The following is a 16003-nucleotide window of genomic DNA, read 5'->3' on the forward strand; positions in this document are numbered from 1 at the left end:
AGAGAGCGAGAGAGATTGGGGGGTTAGGAGAGAGGGAAGGGTGGGTGAGGACGAAGGTCGGCCGCGAACCCCAGGAGAAAAACTGGGGGCCCGAGCCACAACTGGAGCCCTAGCAGGAGCAGGGCACAGGAAGACAGACAACCAGGTCTGGTCAGCGCTGCATTATGAGTCTCCTCCCGCTCTTCAGCATCCTGATCGCCGCTGTGGTCTCTGGAGCTCGGGGCTGGGGCTACTGTGAGTGCTAGTCTCAGAGGCAGTCGGGGTTGGGTGCAGGGGTTCCGAGCTTTTGCAAGGTGAGTCCCTCGCCGCATTGCGGCTGGGTGGTCGCCGGTCCTCCCTGGCCGCCTGGCGCCGGCTCGCTCCCATCTTTTCCTGCCTCTCCCAGCGCTCCGCAATGCAGCTCCGAGACTGCTGTGCGCGCGCCCCGGGTTGGGGCTGGGCTCTGAGCCGAGGAACCAGTCAGCCCAGGGGATTTGAAGCTGTTAATCCAAGCGGCAGCCAGTGCCTGGGTTTGAGGTTAGGGTTGGCTATAAGTGCGGTACTGGTGACCCAGGCTAGAGTTGAGGTTTTTCCTTGAGGGGCTGGGCCTGGAATTTGGAGCTGACCCAGGGACTAGGTAGGTTTTGTGGCTGGGGCTGGGTTTTATGGCTAGAATCCAAATAGGAGATATTGACCCTGACTAAGGCCAAGGATGGTGCTACGAATGAGATTGGGAAGTGGCTAGATTGAGAGCAAAACCTGATTTGGGGATTGGTGCATGTTTTGGTCGCGGAGGGCTGATGAACGCGATTGATGGTAAGGCTGGGGTTAATTAGGTGTTCTGAGGCCCATTTAGATTCTTAAATTCGCTGGAGTTTTGGGATTGTGTTTAGGGGGTACTGAGTCAGGGCAGGAAGGGGAAGGAAGGATCTGGCTTTGGCTCTGTAGGTCGAGGCAAAGAGTTATACCGTAGGAGAAGGTAAGCTCCCCCGCGGGAGCCCCTGTTGCTGAAGCCTAGGTTAAGGGCACAGCTTTAAGGTTGGGTTGACTCTACCACTGGGGGGCAGTGAAGAGCAGCTTCAATTGGGAAGAAGGACAACCTTTAGAAGAGGGGCCATGCTAACAAGCTCATCATCCTCCCTCTACCCCCACAGATGGCTGCAATGAGGAGCTGGTGGGGCCTCTGTATGCACGGTCCCTGGGCGCCTCCTCCTACTATGGGCTCTTTACTACAGCCCGCTTTGCCCGGTTGCACGGTGAGCTTGCCCAGCCAGGGAAGGGAGGAGGACTCCAGAGAGCTGAGAAATGATAGTGGGTGGTAAAAGCCCTTGACCTTTCTGTAGGCATCAGTGGATGGTCGCCCCGGATTGGGGACCCGAATCCCTGGCTCCAGATAGACTTAATGAAGAAGCACCGGATCCGGGCTGTGGCCACGCAAGGAGCCTTTAATTCTTGGGATTGGGTCACACGTTATATGCTGCTCTACGGGGACCGTGTGGACAGCTGGACACCATTCTACCAACAAGGGCACAACGCGGTACTCTCGGTGCCCAGGCACACACATTTGGGGAGCCTCCCCTGCTCTGGGCCCTGGGCTGGGCACTAGCCTGAAGGGAAGGGGAGGGGACAGCATGAAGCACAGGTGAGGACAACTACTCTTGAGATTTAGTCCAGCTCAGACTGTTTCTCGCCAATTACAAGGTTTAACACACTTTAGGGCAAAACCTAGGACAGCTTCCTGGAGATGGTGGCATTAGATTTGCGCTTTGCAGAAAGAATAGGACACTCTAGACCAGGGAAACTAGTCCGTATACAATCATGGAGGCAGGGGAGGTGGGGTGAACTCCCGTTTGGCAAGGGTTGAAAGCCATCACGCGGCAGGGGATGCTGAGGGTAGGGACTTGGTTACTACTTTTCCCAACCCCCGCAGACCTTCTTCGGAAACGTCAATGAGTCCGCGGTGGTACGCCATGATCTGCACTACCACTTCACCGCTCGCTACATCCGCATCGTGCCACTGGCCTGGAACCCGCGCGGCAAGATCGGCCTGCGGCTGGGCATCTACGGCTGTCCCTACAGTAAGGGTGTGGAGGTGGGGAGTGGGGGCAAGGAACCTGAGAGGGGATCGTCTCCCGGGCCCCCCCCTCCCACCCATTGTCCTTCGCACAGAGTCTGACATACTATACTTTGACGGTGATGATGCCATCTCGTACCGCTTCCCGCGAGGGGTCAGCCAAAGTCTTTGGGACGTGTTCGCATTTAGTTTCAAGACAGAGGAGAAGGATGGGCTGTTGCTGCACACCGAGGGCGCCCAGGGGGATTATGTGACGCTTGAACTGCAGGGGGCGCACCTGCTGCTGCACATGAGCCTGGGTGAGCTTGGGGACCCCAGAGTGCTGCCCTGCCCAAGCTGGGTCTTCCCCTTGATGCTAGCAAAACAGTGGGCTTGAAGTCAGGAGAACTGGATTTGGCTTACCAGCTGTGTGACCTTGAACAAGGCATGGTAAACAAACACAAAATGATTTTGTAGCTCATTTGCTTTTCTTTTCTTTTTCTTTTTTTTTTTTTTTTTTTTTTTTTTGGTTTTTCGAGACAGGGTTTCTCTGTATTGTTTTGGAGGCTGTCCTGGAACTCACTCTGTAGACCAGGCTGGCGTCGAACTCACAGAGATCTGCCTGTCCCGAGTGCTGGGATTAAAGGCGTGCGCCACCAACGCCCGGCTCATTTGCTTTTCTTAACACCCTTGTGATGAGATACAAGCAGTTATCCTACTCAGGCTTTTACAGATAGCCAAAGAAGCCTGGAGAGGCTGACCGGCTGCACACTTGTCAATGGGCACCTCTCCACTCTAGGCTTTGATTGGGTACTCTGTGTTGGGAGCTGCTGCTGGCTTGGGAGCTGGGGCCTGCTGGAGTCTCACTCAGTCCTGCCCTGTCCTGCCCTCAGGCAGCAGCCCGATCCAACCAAGACCCGGTCACACCACAGTGAGTGCTGGCGGTGTCCTTAACGACCTCAGCTGGCACTATGTGAGAGTGGACCGATATGGCCGAGATGCAAATCTCACCCTGGATGGTTACGTCCATCGCTTTGTGCTCAATGGCGACTTTGAGAGGCTGAATCTGGACAATGAGGTGACCAAGGGTGGGGCACCATTTTGGGGTATGACAATGGGTAAAGGGGGGTCTATTCCCCATCCCACCCCCACATGCTAGAGAGACTTTTCTTCTTGTTGTCATTGTTCTAGTCCTCACCCCAGATCTACTATGATGGGTCTAGAAATTCAGATTTGGGGGATCAAGGAAAGTAGAATTCCCATAATTCTGTGCTGTTGATAAAGATCCTGTCTCCATCTGCATTATAAGTATTTAAGACCGACAATTTAACCTGTTGAAGGCCTACAGCCAACTAGTGGTGGCATTGAGGGTCAAACCTAAGAGCAAGCTTTAGCACTCACCCTAAGGAAATGCTTTCCAAGTCTTTCTGAAAGCCAGGCCCAGTACGGTGGAAAGGGAACTTACTGTGCATGCGCACAGGAAAAGGAGGCACTCCCCCAAGCCCAGGGAAACCTCTTTTCACCCGCTTCCCACAGATATTCATCGGGGGTCTGGTGGGTGCTGCGCGTAAGAACCTGGCCTATCGGCATAACTTCCGTGGCTGCATAGAAAATGTGATCTACAACCGGATCAACATCGCAGACCTGGCTGTGCGGCGCCATTCACGGATCACCTTCGAGGCTAGTGGGCAGGGGATACTGGGAAAACAGGGAAGCTGAAGTTACTTGGAAAGCCAAGGGACTGGAAGCAAAGAGGTTTGGGATGAGATCCACTCTCAACAATCAGATTCTCAGGCCTAGGGGGGAGTACCAAGAACTCAGAGATGAAGTGCCATTCACCCCTTAGTTAAGAGGCTGTGACCTCCTGGGTGGTGGTGATGCACACACCTTTAACCCCACCACTGGGGAGGCAGGCGGATCTGGTCTATAGAGCAAGTACCAGGACAGCCAAGGCTACACAGAGAAACCCTGTCTTGAAAAACAAACAAACAACAAACAAAATAAAGAAGCTGAGAACCACCCAGTTGCCTCATTAGTTAGCAGATGAGGAAAATGGGGTACAGAGGCTGGGAGCAGTTTGACCAGGAGCATGTGACTCCAAAGTGACAGGGTAAGGACTTGAACTGGAAGTCTTTTGATATGCTCTCCTCTTTGGTCAACTCGGGAGCATGCGCACATGCTAAATTCGTCTTGTGCTATATTTGCCCTTAGCACTACAAGAGAGACATTTTTTTGCTTTGTGAACAGTGGAATCAGTGATAAAAAATTTGCAAGGGAGCAGAGTCCTCAGGGCAGGCTTGTTTGGGATCCTTCCACAAACGCATACATATTTACAGCGGATGGGAAGGGCCTTGGCCGGACGTCTTAACTCCACTCTGGACTGGGTCTCAACCCAGTGAGAATATTAACGGTGCTTATCTGGCCTCCGTGTCCTGATGGATCTATCCATTCCCTTCTAGGGTAATGTGGCTTTCCGTTGCTTGGATCCCGTTCCACACCCCATCAACTTTGGAGGCCCTCACAACTTCGTCCAAGTGCCTGGTTTTCCTCGCCGTGGCCGCTTTGCAGTCTCCTTTCGCTTCCGTACCTGGGACCTCACGGGGCTGCTCCTTTACTCTCGTTTGGGGGATGGACTGGGTCACGTGGAGCTGATGCTAAGCGAAGGGCAAGTCAACGTATCCATCGCACAGACTGGCCGCAAGAAGCTTCAGTTTGCTGCTGGTGAGGGGCTCTGGGAGACACGGCAGGCTAGAGAAGGGTGAGATCCGGAAGAAACCGGCATTCTCCGATTCTGGGGGATTCCTAGAGATATTTGCCAGTTATTTCCAATTTTGCACACTATGTCAATGACTAAGGTTATTGACAGTGAAGAGAGCCATAAGGGGTACCTCTGCACAGGGAGAGAAGTGTAACAATGGGGTGCTTTTAGATTACTGTTGGGACCAGAGTAGGGCTGCTGCTTCCCCACTCCCTAACATTTCCCTGGGCGGTGGTGGCCCACGCCTTTAATCCCAGCACTCAGGAAGCAGAGACAGGTGGATCTCTGTGAGTTCGAGGTCAGCCTGGTCTATAGAATAAGTTCCAGGACTCCAGGACAGGCTCCAAAGCTACAGAGAAACCCTGTCTCAAAAACAAAACAAAACAACAACAAAAATAACATCTTCTCACGTGTGCGTGCGTGCGTGCGTGCGTGCGTGCGTGTGTGTGTGTGTGTGTGTGTGTGTGTGTGAGAGCATATGTGGTTTGTGGTGATTTATGCCTGTAATCCCCGCATCTGGGAGGCCAAGGTAGGAAAACCACAATTTTGAGGCCAGTCAGGGCTACATAGTGAGTGCCAGGCCAGCCTGAGATACAGAGAGACCTGTCTCAAAACACAACAAGGGGGCTGGAACCCAACTTCTGTGTTGTGCAATGACAGTAAGTTTAGCTACTCAACAGCTCTCCAGCCCCTGTAACTCCAACTCCAGGGGCTCCACCTCCCTCTTCTGGCTTCCCAAAGTATTGCACTCATGCACACAATTACAAAGAAAAAAAATTAAAGACTACCCCCCCCAGACCAATCTTCCCTTATAATTAGGGCTACTGCTTCCACCCACTCACACCACTCTCCTTTCTTGTCCAGGGTACCGCCTGAATGATGGCTTCTGGCACGAGGTGAACTTTGTGGCACAGGAAAACCATGCAGTCATCAGTATTGATGATGTGGAGGGGGCAGAGGTCAGGGTTTCATCCCCACTGCTGATCCGCACAGGGACTTCATACTTCTTTGGCGGTAAATGGGGGGGCAGCTTTGCCCTGTCTCGGGGTGGGAAGGTCCTATCTCTCTGATAGGGCCATATGAGAGTATTGAAGGAACCAAACTCTGTTTCACCTTTGGGGCTGTGGGGTGTAGGTCATTAGTCATTATTTGTACTTTGGTTCTAGCATCCTTTCGTCATTTATATTTGGCTCCCTCTTGGCATTTTCCCAGGGGAGGGTTTCTGGGTTCTCTCCTGGGAGGGGCCTAATACATGTGGTTGCTGCAGGTTGTCCCAAACCAGCCAGTCGATGGGGCTGCCACTCCAACCAGACAGCATTTCATGGCTGTATGGAATTGCTCAAGGTGGATGGTCAGCTGGTCAACCTGACTCTGGTGGAGTTCCGGAGGCTTGGCTACTTTGCTGAGGTCCTCTTTGACACATGTGGCATCACAGACAGGTATCACAAGGTCATCTCCCTAACAAACGACCCCTCCAAAGCCCATTTCCATGTAGTCAGGATGGCTTTTGCTTTTTCTTACTTTTTTTCCTTTTTTTTTTTTTTTTTTTTTTTTGGTTTTTTGAGACAGGGTTTCTCTGTGTAACAGCCCTGGCTGTCCCAGAATTCACTTTGTAGACCAGGCTGGCCTCAAACTCACTGAGATCTGCCTGTCTCTGCCTCCCAAGTGCTGGGATTAAGGGCATTTGACACCACCACCACCTGACTGGCTTTTTCTTTTTAAAATAATCTCCCTTCTCCTCCTTATGTCAGCATCCCCCCCAACACACACACAGATTTTTTCCTTGACCTCTGACCTCTTTTCTATTTCTTCCTATAAAGTTACAGGTGCCCAGGATTGAAAGAAAGTGTCTATTCAGTCCTAAGGGTTTTTTTGGTTTTTTTTTTTTGTTTTTTTGGTTTTCGAGACAGGGTTTCTCTGTGGCTTTGGAGGCTGTCCTGGAACTCGCTTGGTAGTCCAGGCTGGTCTCGAACTCACAGAGATCCGCCTGCCTCTGCCTCCCGAGTGCTGGGATTAAAGGCGTGTGCCACCAACGCCCGGCTCAGTCCTAAGGTTTTTGTCTGACAGGGGCTGGGTACTTTCCCTTCTTTTGGGAGAAGGGAAGACAGTTCTGGAAACTGGAATGACCTCCTTTCAAGCCTCCTTCCATTGGTGTCGACCCCTTGCCCAGATGCAGCCCTAACATGTGTGAGCATGATGGACGCTGCTACCAGTCTTGGGATGACTTCATCTGCTACTGTGAACTCACTGGCTACAAGGGAGTTACCTGCCATGAACGTAAGCTGGATGGGAGAGTCAAGGGAAGGTTGTTGGGGATCAGGAAGCTGCTGGCGATGGTACAGATGACAACTCTTCTAGCTCCACAATTGCCTCCTTAACCCCTCTAGCTTTGTACAAGGAATCTTGTGAGGCCTATCGACTCAGTGGGAAAACTTCTGGAAACTTCACCATTGATCCTGATGGCAGTGGCCCTTTGAAGCCATTTGTAGTATATTGTGATATCCGAGGTAAGGCTTTGATGGGTGGGGGTGCAGGATTGACCAGCCAATGTACAAGATGCAGGGGCCAGGGAAACTGTAGGAGGAGACAAGATGAAACTGTAGTTGGAATAAAGGACAGTGTGGATGCGAGACACCTACAATTTTGTAATGTAGCCTTACAGTTAAATTCCAACTTCTGGCCATTCCAGCTGCCGTTTTACCAAGGTGGAAGGCCCAAGGCTGGGCTGCAGCGAAGTGTCTGGCCACTTTTGTTAGCTCTAGATGGCAGTAGGGCTGGGGTTGTTAAGCAGGGAGACAGCCAGTGTTCATGTCCAGGCAAAGCTCTGTACCCTCTCTTCCAGAGAACCGAGCATGGACAGTTGTGCGGCATGACAGGCTATGGACAACTCGAGTGACAGGTTCCAGCATGGAGCGGCCCTTCCTGGGGGCCATCCAATACTGGAATGCCTCCTGGGAGGAAGTCAGTGCTCTGGCCAATGCTTCCCAGCACTGTGAGCAGTGGATCGAGTTCTCCTGCTACAATTCCCGGCTGCTCAATACCGCAGGTTGAGCCTGGCGGCAGGGAGGGAAAGGCATAGCTAGCTGGAGGAGAGCCTTGGGTGGGGGGGTGAGGAGCTGCAGGAGGAGTCGAACAGGGTCAGGGCTGCTTGCACCTGGGAATGAGGAGCCCAGAGGCTGATGGAGGGGCAGGGCCTGGAAGCTGCTTGGCATCTTCCCCAGGAGGCTACCCCTACAGCTTTTGGATTGGCCGAAATGAGGAGCAGCACTTTTACTGGGGAGGCTCGCAGCCTGGGATCAAGCGCTGTGCCTGTGGACTGGACCGGAGCTGTGTGGACCCTGCCCTGCACTGCAATTGTGATGCCGACCAGCCACAGTGGTGAGGGCACAGGAGGGCGGGATTTCCAGGACTCTAGTAGCAGCTGAGAGGCAGGGTTGAGTAACTGTATCTTGTTCCCACAGGAGAACGGACAAGGGGCTGCTGACCTTCGTGGACCATCTGCCTGTCACTCAGATAGTGGTAGGCGATACAAACCGGTCCAGTTCTGAAGCTCAGTTCTTCCTGAGGCCTCTGCGCTGTTATGGGGACCGTGAGTGGCAGACACCTTTGGTGTACCCTTCCAGCATTCACTGTTTCCAAAACCTAGATCACCTGACCCACTGGGGATCTCTAGGTCACATGACCAGATACTCCTGCTGTGGTCTGAGCCTTACGTTCATTGTTCTCCTGCTCCTTACTCTCCATTCACCCCATCCCTTAGTTCCTCTTCAGCCTCCCTACCTCTCCCCATCCTGTCCTTCAAGCCTCTGCCCACTGGGGTCCTTTACTCCCCCAGCCTGTTCCCTTAACAAGGCTTCCCTCACTGTTTTCCGCAGGCAATTCCTGGAATACCATCTCCTTCCACACCGGAGCTGCGCTGCGCTTCCCCCCAATCCGTGCCAACCACAGCCTCGATGTCTCCTTCTACTTTAGGACCTCGGCTCCCTCAGGCGTCTTTCTAGAGAACATGGGGGGCCCCTTCTGCCAGTGGCGCCGACCATATGTGCGGGTAGAACTCAACAGTGAGTATGCAGACTAGGGGGGACGTGGACGCATGGGACGACTCAGGAGGCTGTTAGGGAACAAGACAGTCAGCCAACCCTTCTGAGAGATGGCAGGTCTGAGATGACTCTGGACCCTAGACTTCCTGTCCTGATGTCTGCCTGTGTGACCACAGTCACTTTTGGCATAGGCTTTGCTTCGGTGAAGAAGGGAGCTAGTCCTTGAGGTCTCAATCATCTCTAGCTATGCTTCTAGCCTAAGCATGTGAGCTGGGAAGTTGATTCTAGTTAACCTGCAAATCTGGGAAACGGGTCGTGTGGTTTTGAGCCATTTGTAGGTTTCTGACAAAGGGGAGGACTATTTGGAGGGCATCCCTTAGGTGAGGAGAGAGACTGTGACTGGGCAAGAATGCTGTGAGGGGTTTTGGAGGTCAGAGTCCCCTTTTCCTCTTACCCACTGTCACACTGTCCAGCATCCCGGGATGTAGTCTTCGCCTTTGATATCGGCAATGGGGATGAGAACCTGACAGTGCACTCAGATGACTTTGAGTTCAATGACGATGAATGGCATCTGGTCCGGGCTGAAATCAATGTGAAGCAGGCCCGGCTGCGAGTGGACCATCGGCCCTGGGTGCTACGGCCCATGCCCCTGCAGACCTACATCTGGCTGGAGTATGACCAGCCCCTCTATGTTGGTGAGCAGCAACCCAGGGGCAGGGAGAGAGCCTCCATGACACTCCTACATCCTCATTGGTCATGCTTCCATGTTTCCAGGAGCCCCTGTTTCAATCTTCTGTGCCCCAGAGTGAGCCAAGGGATCAGATCTCCAGTCCCTTACATCCTACTCTGGCCTCCCAGCCCCCCTGCCTCCATCCCCATTAGTCCTATCTTTGACTCTACAGTCATTTTGGGGGAGGTCCTTGGTTGCTTTACCTTTGAGCCACATCTCCCAACCTCTCCATTTATTCCTGACCAGGGTCTGCAGAGCTTAAGAGGCGCCCTTTTGTGGGCTGCTTGAGGGCCATGCGTCTGAACGGAGTGACTCTGAACCTGGAGGGCCGTGCCAATGCCTCTGAGGGCACCTTCCCCAACTGCACGGGCCGCTGCACCCACCCCCGGTTCCCCTGTTTCCATGGAGGACGCTGTGTGGAGCGATACAGCTACTACACATGTGACTGTGACCTCACGGCTTTTGATGGGCCATATTGCAATCATGGTCAGTGCTGCTGGTTATGGGGGCGGGGGCATGGGAGTCTTAGGGCATGATGGGAGGTCAGAGGGAAGGGAAGAGAAGGGAATACAGGTCAGCAGTTTGGAAAGTTAGAATTGTTAGTAAACTTCTGAGCTCTTAAATGGGGCAATCGGGCATCTGAAGATGCTGGCTGACTCCAAAGGCATAAAGGAAAAGCGAGTGATGATAGAGCCTGACGCTACAAGAGCCCCAACATTAAGCAAATAATTTCCCCATCTACCACTGCCATCAAGGTCATCCAGGTCGCTCCCGTACCCCGTGCACGTCGACTTTGTGTGTATGTGTGTGTGCGTGTATGGTGCATGTACACATGTGTGGAAGCCAGAGGTCAACCTCAGGTATTGTTTCTTTAGGTGTATCTGCCTTGTGTTTTCAAACAGGGTCTCTCACTGGGACCTGAAACTCACCAATTAGATAGACGGTGTGCCCCAAAGATCATCTTGCCTCTGCCTCTCCAGCAATGGGATTACAAGAGTGTGCCATCAGCTGGGCGGTGGTGGCGCACGCCATTAATCCCAGCACTCGGGAGGCAGAGGCAGGCGGATCTCTGTGAGTTCCAGGCCGGGCTGGACCGACAGCTTCCAAAACAATACAGAGAAACCCTGTCTCGTAAAACCAAAAAAAAAAAAAAAAAAAAAAAAAAAAAAAAGAGTGTGCCATCACACCTAGCTTTTTGTGTGGGTGCTAGGGATTGGATTCATGTCCTCATGTTTGCCCAGCAAACACTAACATTTAGCTATAGTATTGACTTTGGCTTCATAGTGCGTTTTTCCCCCTGCCATTTCCTGTCTGACCTATCACTGCATTCCCAAAACATGTCTACAAGCTGATTCTTGGTTGAGGTGAACCTTGAAATTCAATATACCCAGACTACATTTCTCCAATGCTGGCCTAAGGTAATCCTGGGGCAGGTTGATGACTGTGGGCAAAGTCTAGTGGACTAGGGAGATACAGGGAAATATGAATAACAACACATAATTGCATAGTCAGGGTATTTCAATTCTAATCCTGGCCCTCCACACAAACTGTGTGTCCTTGGGGAAGTCACTACTCATCTTTTAAATAATTTATTTTTATTTTATGTGCACTGGTGTTTTGCCTGCATGTTTGTCATGTAAGGTGTGAGAAGTTCTGGAACTCAGTTACAGACAGGTGTGAGCTCCCATGCGGGTGCTGAGAATTGCACCCCAGGTCCTCTGGAAGAGCAGCCAGTGCTTTTTAACTGCTGAGCCCTCTCCAGCCTGTGACTACCCATCTTTGGGCTTAAGTTTCCTTACCTGTAAAACGCAGGGGTGAGATTGGGTCATCTTTCAGGGTTCTCAGACCACTCTGTTTAGAGCTAGCTGGGGGTGGCACAGGCCTATAATCCCAGCACTTGAAGCACTGAGGCAGAAGGATTGTCAATTTGAGCTACAAAGTAAGACAGAAAGATTGTAAATTTGGGCTACAAAGTAAGACAATGGACTCCAAAACTGAAAGGGAAAAAATTCTACTACAAGTAAATAGTGGCAGATACTAAAGGTGTGTGCATGCATTGGTAACATAAAGACCCTTTGAACTTGTGACTAAGACATCTGGAGACTTCACCTTGGTATCTTTGCTTCAGATATTGGTGGATTCTTTGAAACTGGTACATGGATGCGCTATAACCTCCAGTCTGCACTGCGCTCTGCAGCCCAGGAGTTCTCCCACATGCTGAGCAGACCTGTACCAGGTTATGAGCCTGGCTATATTCCGGGCTACGACACCCCAGGTTATGTGCCTGGCTACCACGGCCCTGGGTACCGCTTGCCCGACTATCCAAGGCCTGGCCGGCCTGTGCCGGGGTATCGGGGGCCTGTCTACAATGTCACTGGAGAGGAGGTCTCCTTTAGCTTCAGTACCAGCTCTGCTCCCGCAGTCCTCCTGTATGTCAGCTCCTTTGTACGTGACTACATGGCGGTGCTCATCAAGGAAGATGGTAAGTTCTCCTTGGAGCTCTTCCTCCCATTGCTATTGACTAATGACTAACCCAGTCCTTTGGAAGATAGGGGTTGTGAGGGCTGAGAGAAGACCCCACGTTCTTCCTCCCACCCCACAGGGACCCTCCAGCTTCGGTATCAGTTGGGCACCAGTCCCTACGTGTACCAGCTAACCACGCGGCCAGTAACGGATGGCCAGCCCCACAGTGTCAACATCACCCGGGTCTACCGAAACCTCTTCATCCAGGTACAGGTGCAAGGGGATGGGCCAGTTAAGTCACAGCCTCATGATCATGGCTGTGGCACACCCAAGAAAGTGTCAAATGGCTACGTGTCTGAAACACAGTTCAGTACACGAGGGATTTTGACATGTGTCACCTCTCAAGACCCTTACACCAGCTCTGTGACGTAGTTGTGGTTGGCAGTTATCCTGAGCTCCATTTCACGAACCAGTAAACAGGGTGGGGAAGTCAAGTGATTTTCTCAAAGTCAAACCACCGGGAGCTAGGGATGTGGCTCGGTTGGCAGAGTGCTCGCCTACCATGCATGAAGTCCTGGGTTCCATCTGCAGCACTGCATAGATTGGGTGTGTGATCTCGCTATGTTGGAGGTTGAGGCAGAGGATCAGAAGTTTGAGGTCATCCCTGGCTACATGGCAAGCCTGAGGGCAGCCTGGGTTACATGAGACCCAATATCAAGGTGGGGGATGTGGTGCTGGTGAGATGGCCGAGTGCGTAAAAGCGTGAACCTGATAACCAGAGTTCGATCCTGAGATCCATGCTGTAAAAGGAGAGAAATGACTCCTGCATGTTGTTATCTGAACCCCAGACCCCGTAAAAAAAAGAAAATGTGTAGCTGGATGTTGTGGTGCACGCCTTTAATCCCAGCAGCTGGGAGTCCAGGACAGCCAGGGCTATGTAGAGACCCTGTCCCCAAAAATAAAATAAAATAAAAATGTCAGAAGTAGTAAAAAAAAAAAAAGTCAAACTACTAGTAAACTGCAGAGTCAGGAGTCAAAACCAATTGTTTGAGCCACATGTCAAACCTAACCCTAACCCTAACCTCTGTGCCCAGGGGTTGTTAACCTTGAGCAGGGATTCTTTGGGTAGAGTGAATTCCTTTCTGATCTTGGCTGTGTCCATCCAGGGCTTCCCTCCCTTCTCCACCAGGTGGACTACTTCCCGCTGACAGAACAGAAGTTCTCTCTGCTGGTAGACAGCCAGCTGGACTCACCCAAGGCCTTGTATCTGGGGCGTGTGATGGGTAAGCTGCTTGTATGGGTGTGGGGCGAGTTTCGGATGAGGCCCCTGGAGTAGAGTGAGGGAGTGGGAACAGCAGTGAGGGTGGTGAGCAGAGCGGACCAGGAATGGATAAGGAAGATGAAGACGGAAGAGGGGCGGGGCTCTGGGTGTACCAAATCCCTCTTTCTGGTCTGTCTCCCCCTCAGAGACAGGAGTCATTGACCCAGAGATCCAGCGGTACAACACTCCAGGTTTCTCAGGCTGCCTGTCCGGTGTCCGGTTCAACAATGTGGCGCCCCTCAAGACCCATTTCCGAACGCCCCGCCCCATGACTGCGGAGCTGGCGGAGGCCATGAGGGTTCAGGGAGAACTGTCGGAATCTAACTGTGGAGCTATGCCACGCCTTGTCTCAGAGGTGCCACCAGAGCTTGACCCCTGGTACCTGCCCCCAGGTAAATCCCTAGACACAGAGGAACACAGACAAAAGGAGGGAGGGGGTAACAGCGATGGGGAAATGGCTGGGAACACAGGGGTGATGTCTCCTAACTAGCCCTTTCTTTCTCCTTTTTAGATTTCCCATACTACCATGACGACGGATGGGTGGCCATACTCTTAGGCTGTGAGTACCACTGACCACTAGGCTGACTTTCCCAAGCCCACCCTATCAACCTCCCTCCTGGTTCCTGTCCTCAGGGCTAGATGAAGGAAGGGGGAGACAGGCTATGCCAACATCTGCATATAATTGGGCGGAGACTTAATATTTGAGACAGCTATAAATTTTTAATTAAAATGAAATATTAAAATGCAGCCATAGTTACAGGATGAGGAAACAGATGCAGTATCATCTATTGAAATGAGAAATCGGAGAAGCTGTCAGAGATATGGAAAGAGTAAAGTGAGCAGGGGATAAGCCAGGAATTTAGACCTAGACACAGGGATGGCCTGACACTGTAATACACTGCAGTTTACACAACACTTTTGGCTGAGTGTGTGTGTGTGTGTGTGTGTGTGTGTGTGTGTGTGTGTGTGTGTGTGTGTATCCCAAAGACCTTCTCTGAGTTGTTCCTTTTTTTTCCATCCAGTTTTGGTAGCCTTCCTGCTGCTGGGGCTTGTGGGAATGCTGGTGCTCTTCTACCTGCAGAATCATCGCTACAAGGGCTCCTACCACACCAACGAGCCCAAGGCCAGCCACGATTACCATCCTGGCAGCAAAGCTCCCCTACCTCCTTCAGGCCCAGCCCAGGCCCCTGCTCCCACTCCAGCTCCCACCCAGGTTCCCACCCCAGCCCCAGCCCCAGCCCCGGCCTCTGGTCCAGGACCCAGGGACCAGAACCTCCCTCAGATCTTGGAGGAGTCCAGGTCTGAATGAGTTGTAAGGGCTTCAGGGACCAAGTCCAACTCCTATAAGTCCCCCAACTCCTTCCTCTCCCTTATCCTGCCAGGGACATTTGGCTCTTCTTAGCAGGCTCTGTTCACCAGGAGGATTCCCCTCTTGCCAAGTTTGGTGGGCAGAGCTACAGATGGGACCAAAGGGAGTGGCCGAGCCTCACTGCCTAAACCAATGCCCTGCTTATTCCTCTCCCCCAGGCTCCTGGCTGTTGGCCTACCCCACAGGAATAGCCCCACGGGGCTGAGACAGGCCTTTCCTGCCATCTCTGTCCCAGCTGCTGGCAGGGATTAACGACAGAGGGCAGGGGCGATGAATTGCCTCCTTTCCTGTGTATACTATCAGCAGGGACAGATGTGGGGATTGCAGGACTGCACAGGGCATGGGGGGAGGAGGCTGCTAAAACACATCCCGAGCCTCCCCCTGCCCTGCTCACCGGCTGTCTTCCATCTGCTTCCTCTCGGCTGGGGGTGAGGGAGGGCTTCATCGCTGTCCCCACCTCACCCCACCCCCCTTTTGTTTTCACAGAGACCAAGAGGCCTCAGGTTAGCACTTTAGTACCTCCTGCTGCTTCATGTGCTTTAGCCAAAGCCATAAAAAGCCTGCAAGTAGAAAAAATAATGCAGACACCCTGCCTTGCCAGCTCTCCACTCTTCCACCCCTTTCCAAAATATGCAATAGCCTTGGTGCCTGCCCCCTCCAGTGCATGAGGAACCCGCTTCCCTCTGCTCAGAGACGCTGCTGTGTTTGCCCAGGAGGTCATATTCTTTATATATATTTTTTGTTGCACAGTCTCTCTCTAGAGAAACTATATATTATTCTAATTTTTAAATTATCTGTTTATATATAAAAAGAACTCAGTGGGCTGTCCTGTGCTGTGCCCAGTCCATAGTGAGCTCCTTCTGTACTGGATGTCTCCTGAGTCCTGCCAGCCACTCACCCAGCTTGCTGGGCCTCCACTCAAAGTCAGGGCAGAACCCACTGTGCCCTCAACTGAGCAGGTCCAATAAAGCAGAGTGGTAGAGCCCCAGTCTGTGTGTGGTAGCTAATGTCATGGCCAAGGGATAAATGGAGTGGTTTTTTATTTTGTTTTGTTTATTGCTTCCCACTAAATATTTTACTCATGAAGAATGGAGTGTTTTTAAGGGAACTACTCTGAGAACTTAGAAATTTCTAGTCCCTAAAACCCACGTATATAGAGAGGGTGGTAATGGTACACACCTTTAATCCTAGCACTCAGGAGACAGAGGCAGGTAGATCCGAGTTCAAGCTCAGCCTGGTCTACAGAGCAAATTTCAAGACAGCCAAGGCTACATACATAGAGAGACCCTG

General features: G+C 52.1%; 1 protein-coding gene across 2 annotated transcripts; it reads left to right on the forward strand.

Moving 5' to 3' along the window:
* The first annotated feature begins 19 nt into the window (after window positions 1-19).
* Window positions 20-15701, forward strand: Cntnap1 (contactin associated protein 1). Of its 2 annotated transcripts, none has more exons than XM_005070149.4 (24): window positions 20-234; window positions 1134-1235; window positions 1323-1516; window positions 1910-2057; window positions 2149-2352; window positions 2926-3110; window positions 3569-3712; window positions 4492-4753; window positions 5655-5804; window positions 6058-6229; window positions 6961-7067; window positions 7178-7297; window positions 7633-7836; window positions 8012-8168; window positions 8252-8379; window positions 8666-8851; window positions 9304-9525; window positions 9807-10046; window positions 11689-12042; window positions 12163-12290; window positions 13213-13306; window positions 13491-13736; window positions 13856-13903; window positions 14367-15701. In XM_005070149.4, exons 1-24 carry the CDS (start codon window positions 165-167, stop codon window positions 14651-14653), a joined length of 4152 nt encoding a protein of 1383 aa, XP_005070206.1. In that variant the 5' UTR covers window positions 20-164; the 3' UTR covers window positions 14654-15701. The 2 variants fall into 2 exon arrangements, with proteins under 2 accessions (XP_005070206.1, XP_021082862.1); XM_021227203.2 differs by lacking the exon at window positions 20-234 and adding an exon at window positions 484-616.
* The last annotated feature ends 302 nt before the right edge of the window (window positions 15702-16003 follow it).

The sequence above is a fragment of the Mesocricetus auratus genome, unplaced genomic scaffold (assembly GCF_017639785.1).
Source record: "Mesocricetus auratus isolate SY011 unplaced genomic scaffold, BCM_Maur_2.0 Super-Scaffold_100007, whole genome shotgun sequence".
Classification (NCBI taxonomy): domain Eukaryota; kingdom Metazoa; phylum Chordata; class Mammalia; order Rodentia; family Cricetidae; genus Mesocricetus; species Mesocricetus auratus.

Bases quoted from the DNA above. Each gene is read 5' to 3' on its own strand.
- Cntnap1 (XM_005070149.4), top strand. From the start codon at position 165: ATGAGTCTCCTCCCGCTCTTCAGCATCCTGATCGCCGCTGTGGTCTCT. The intron at 1,517-1,909 runs GTACTCTCGGTG...CAACCCCCGCAG, and splicing joins ACCAACAAGGGCACAACGCG to ACCTTCTTCGGAAACGTCAA. The intron at 7,298-7,632 runs GTAAGGCTTTGA...CCTCTCTTCCAG, and splicing joins AGTATATTGTGATATCCGAG to AGAACCGAGCATGGACAGTT.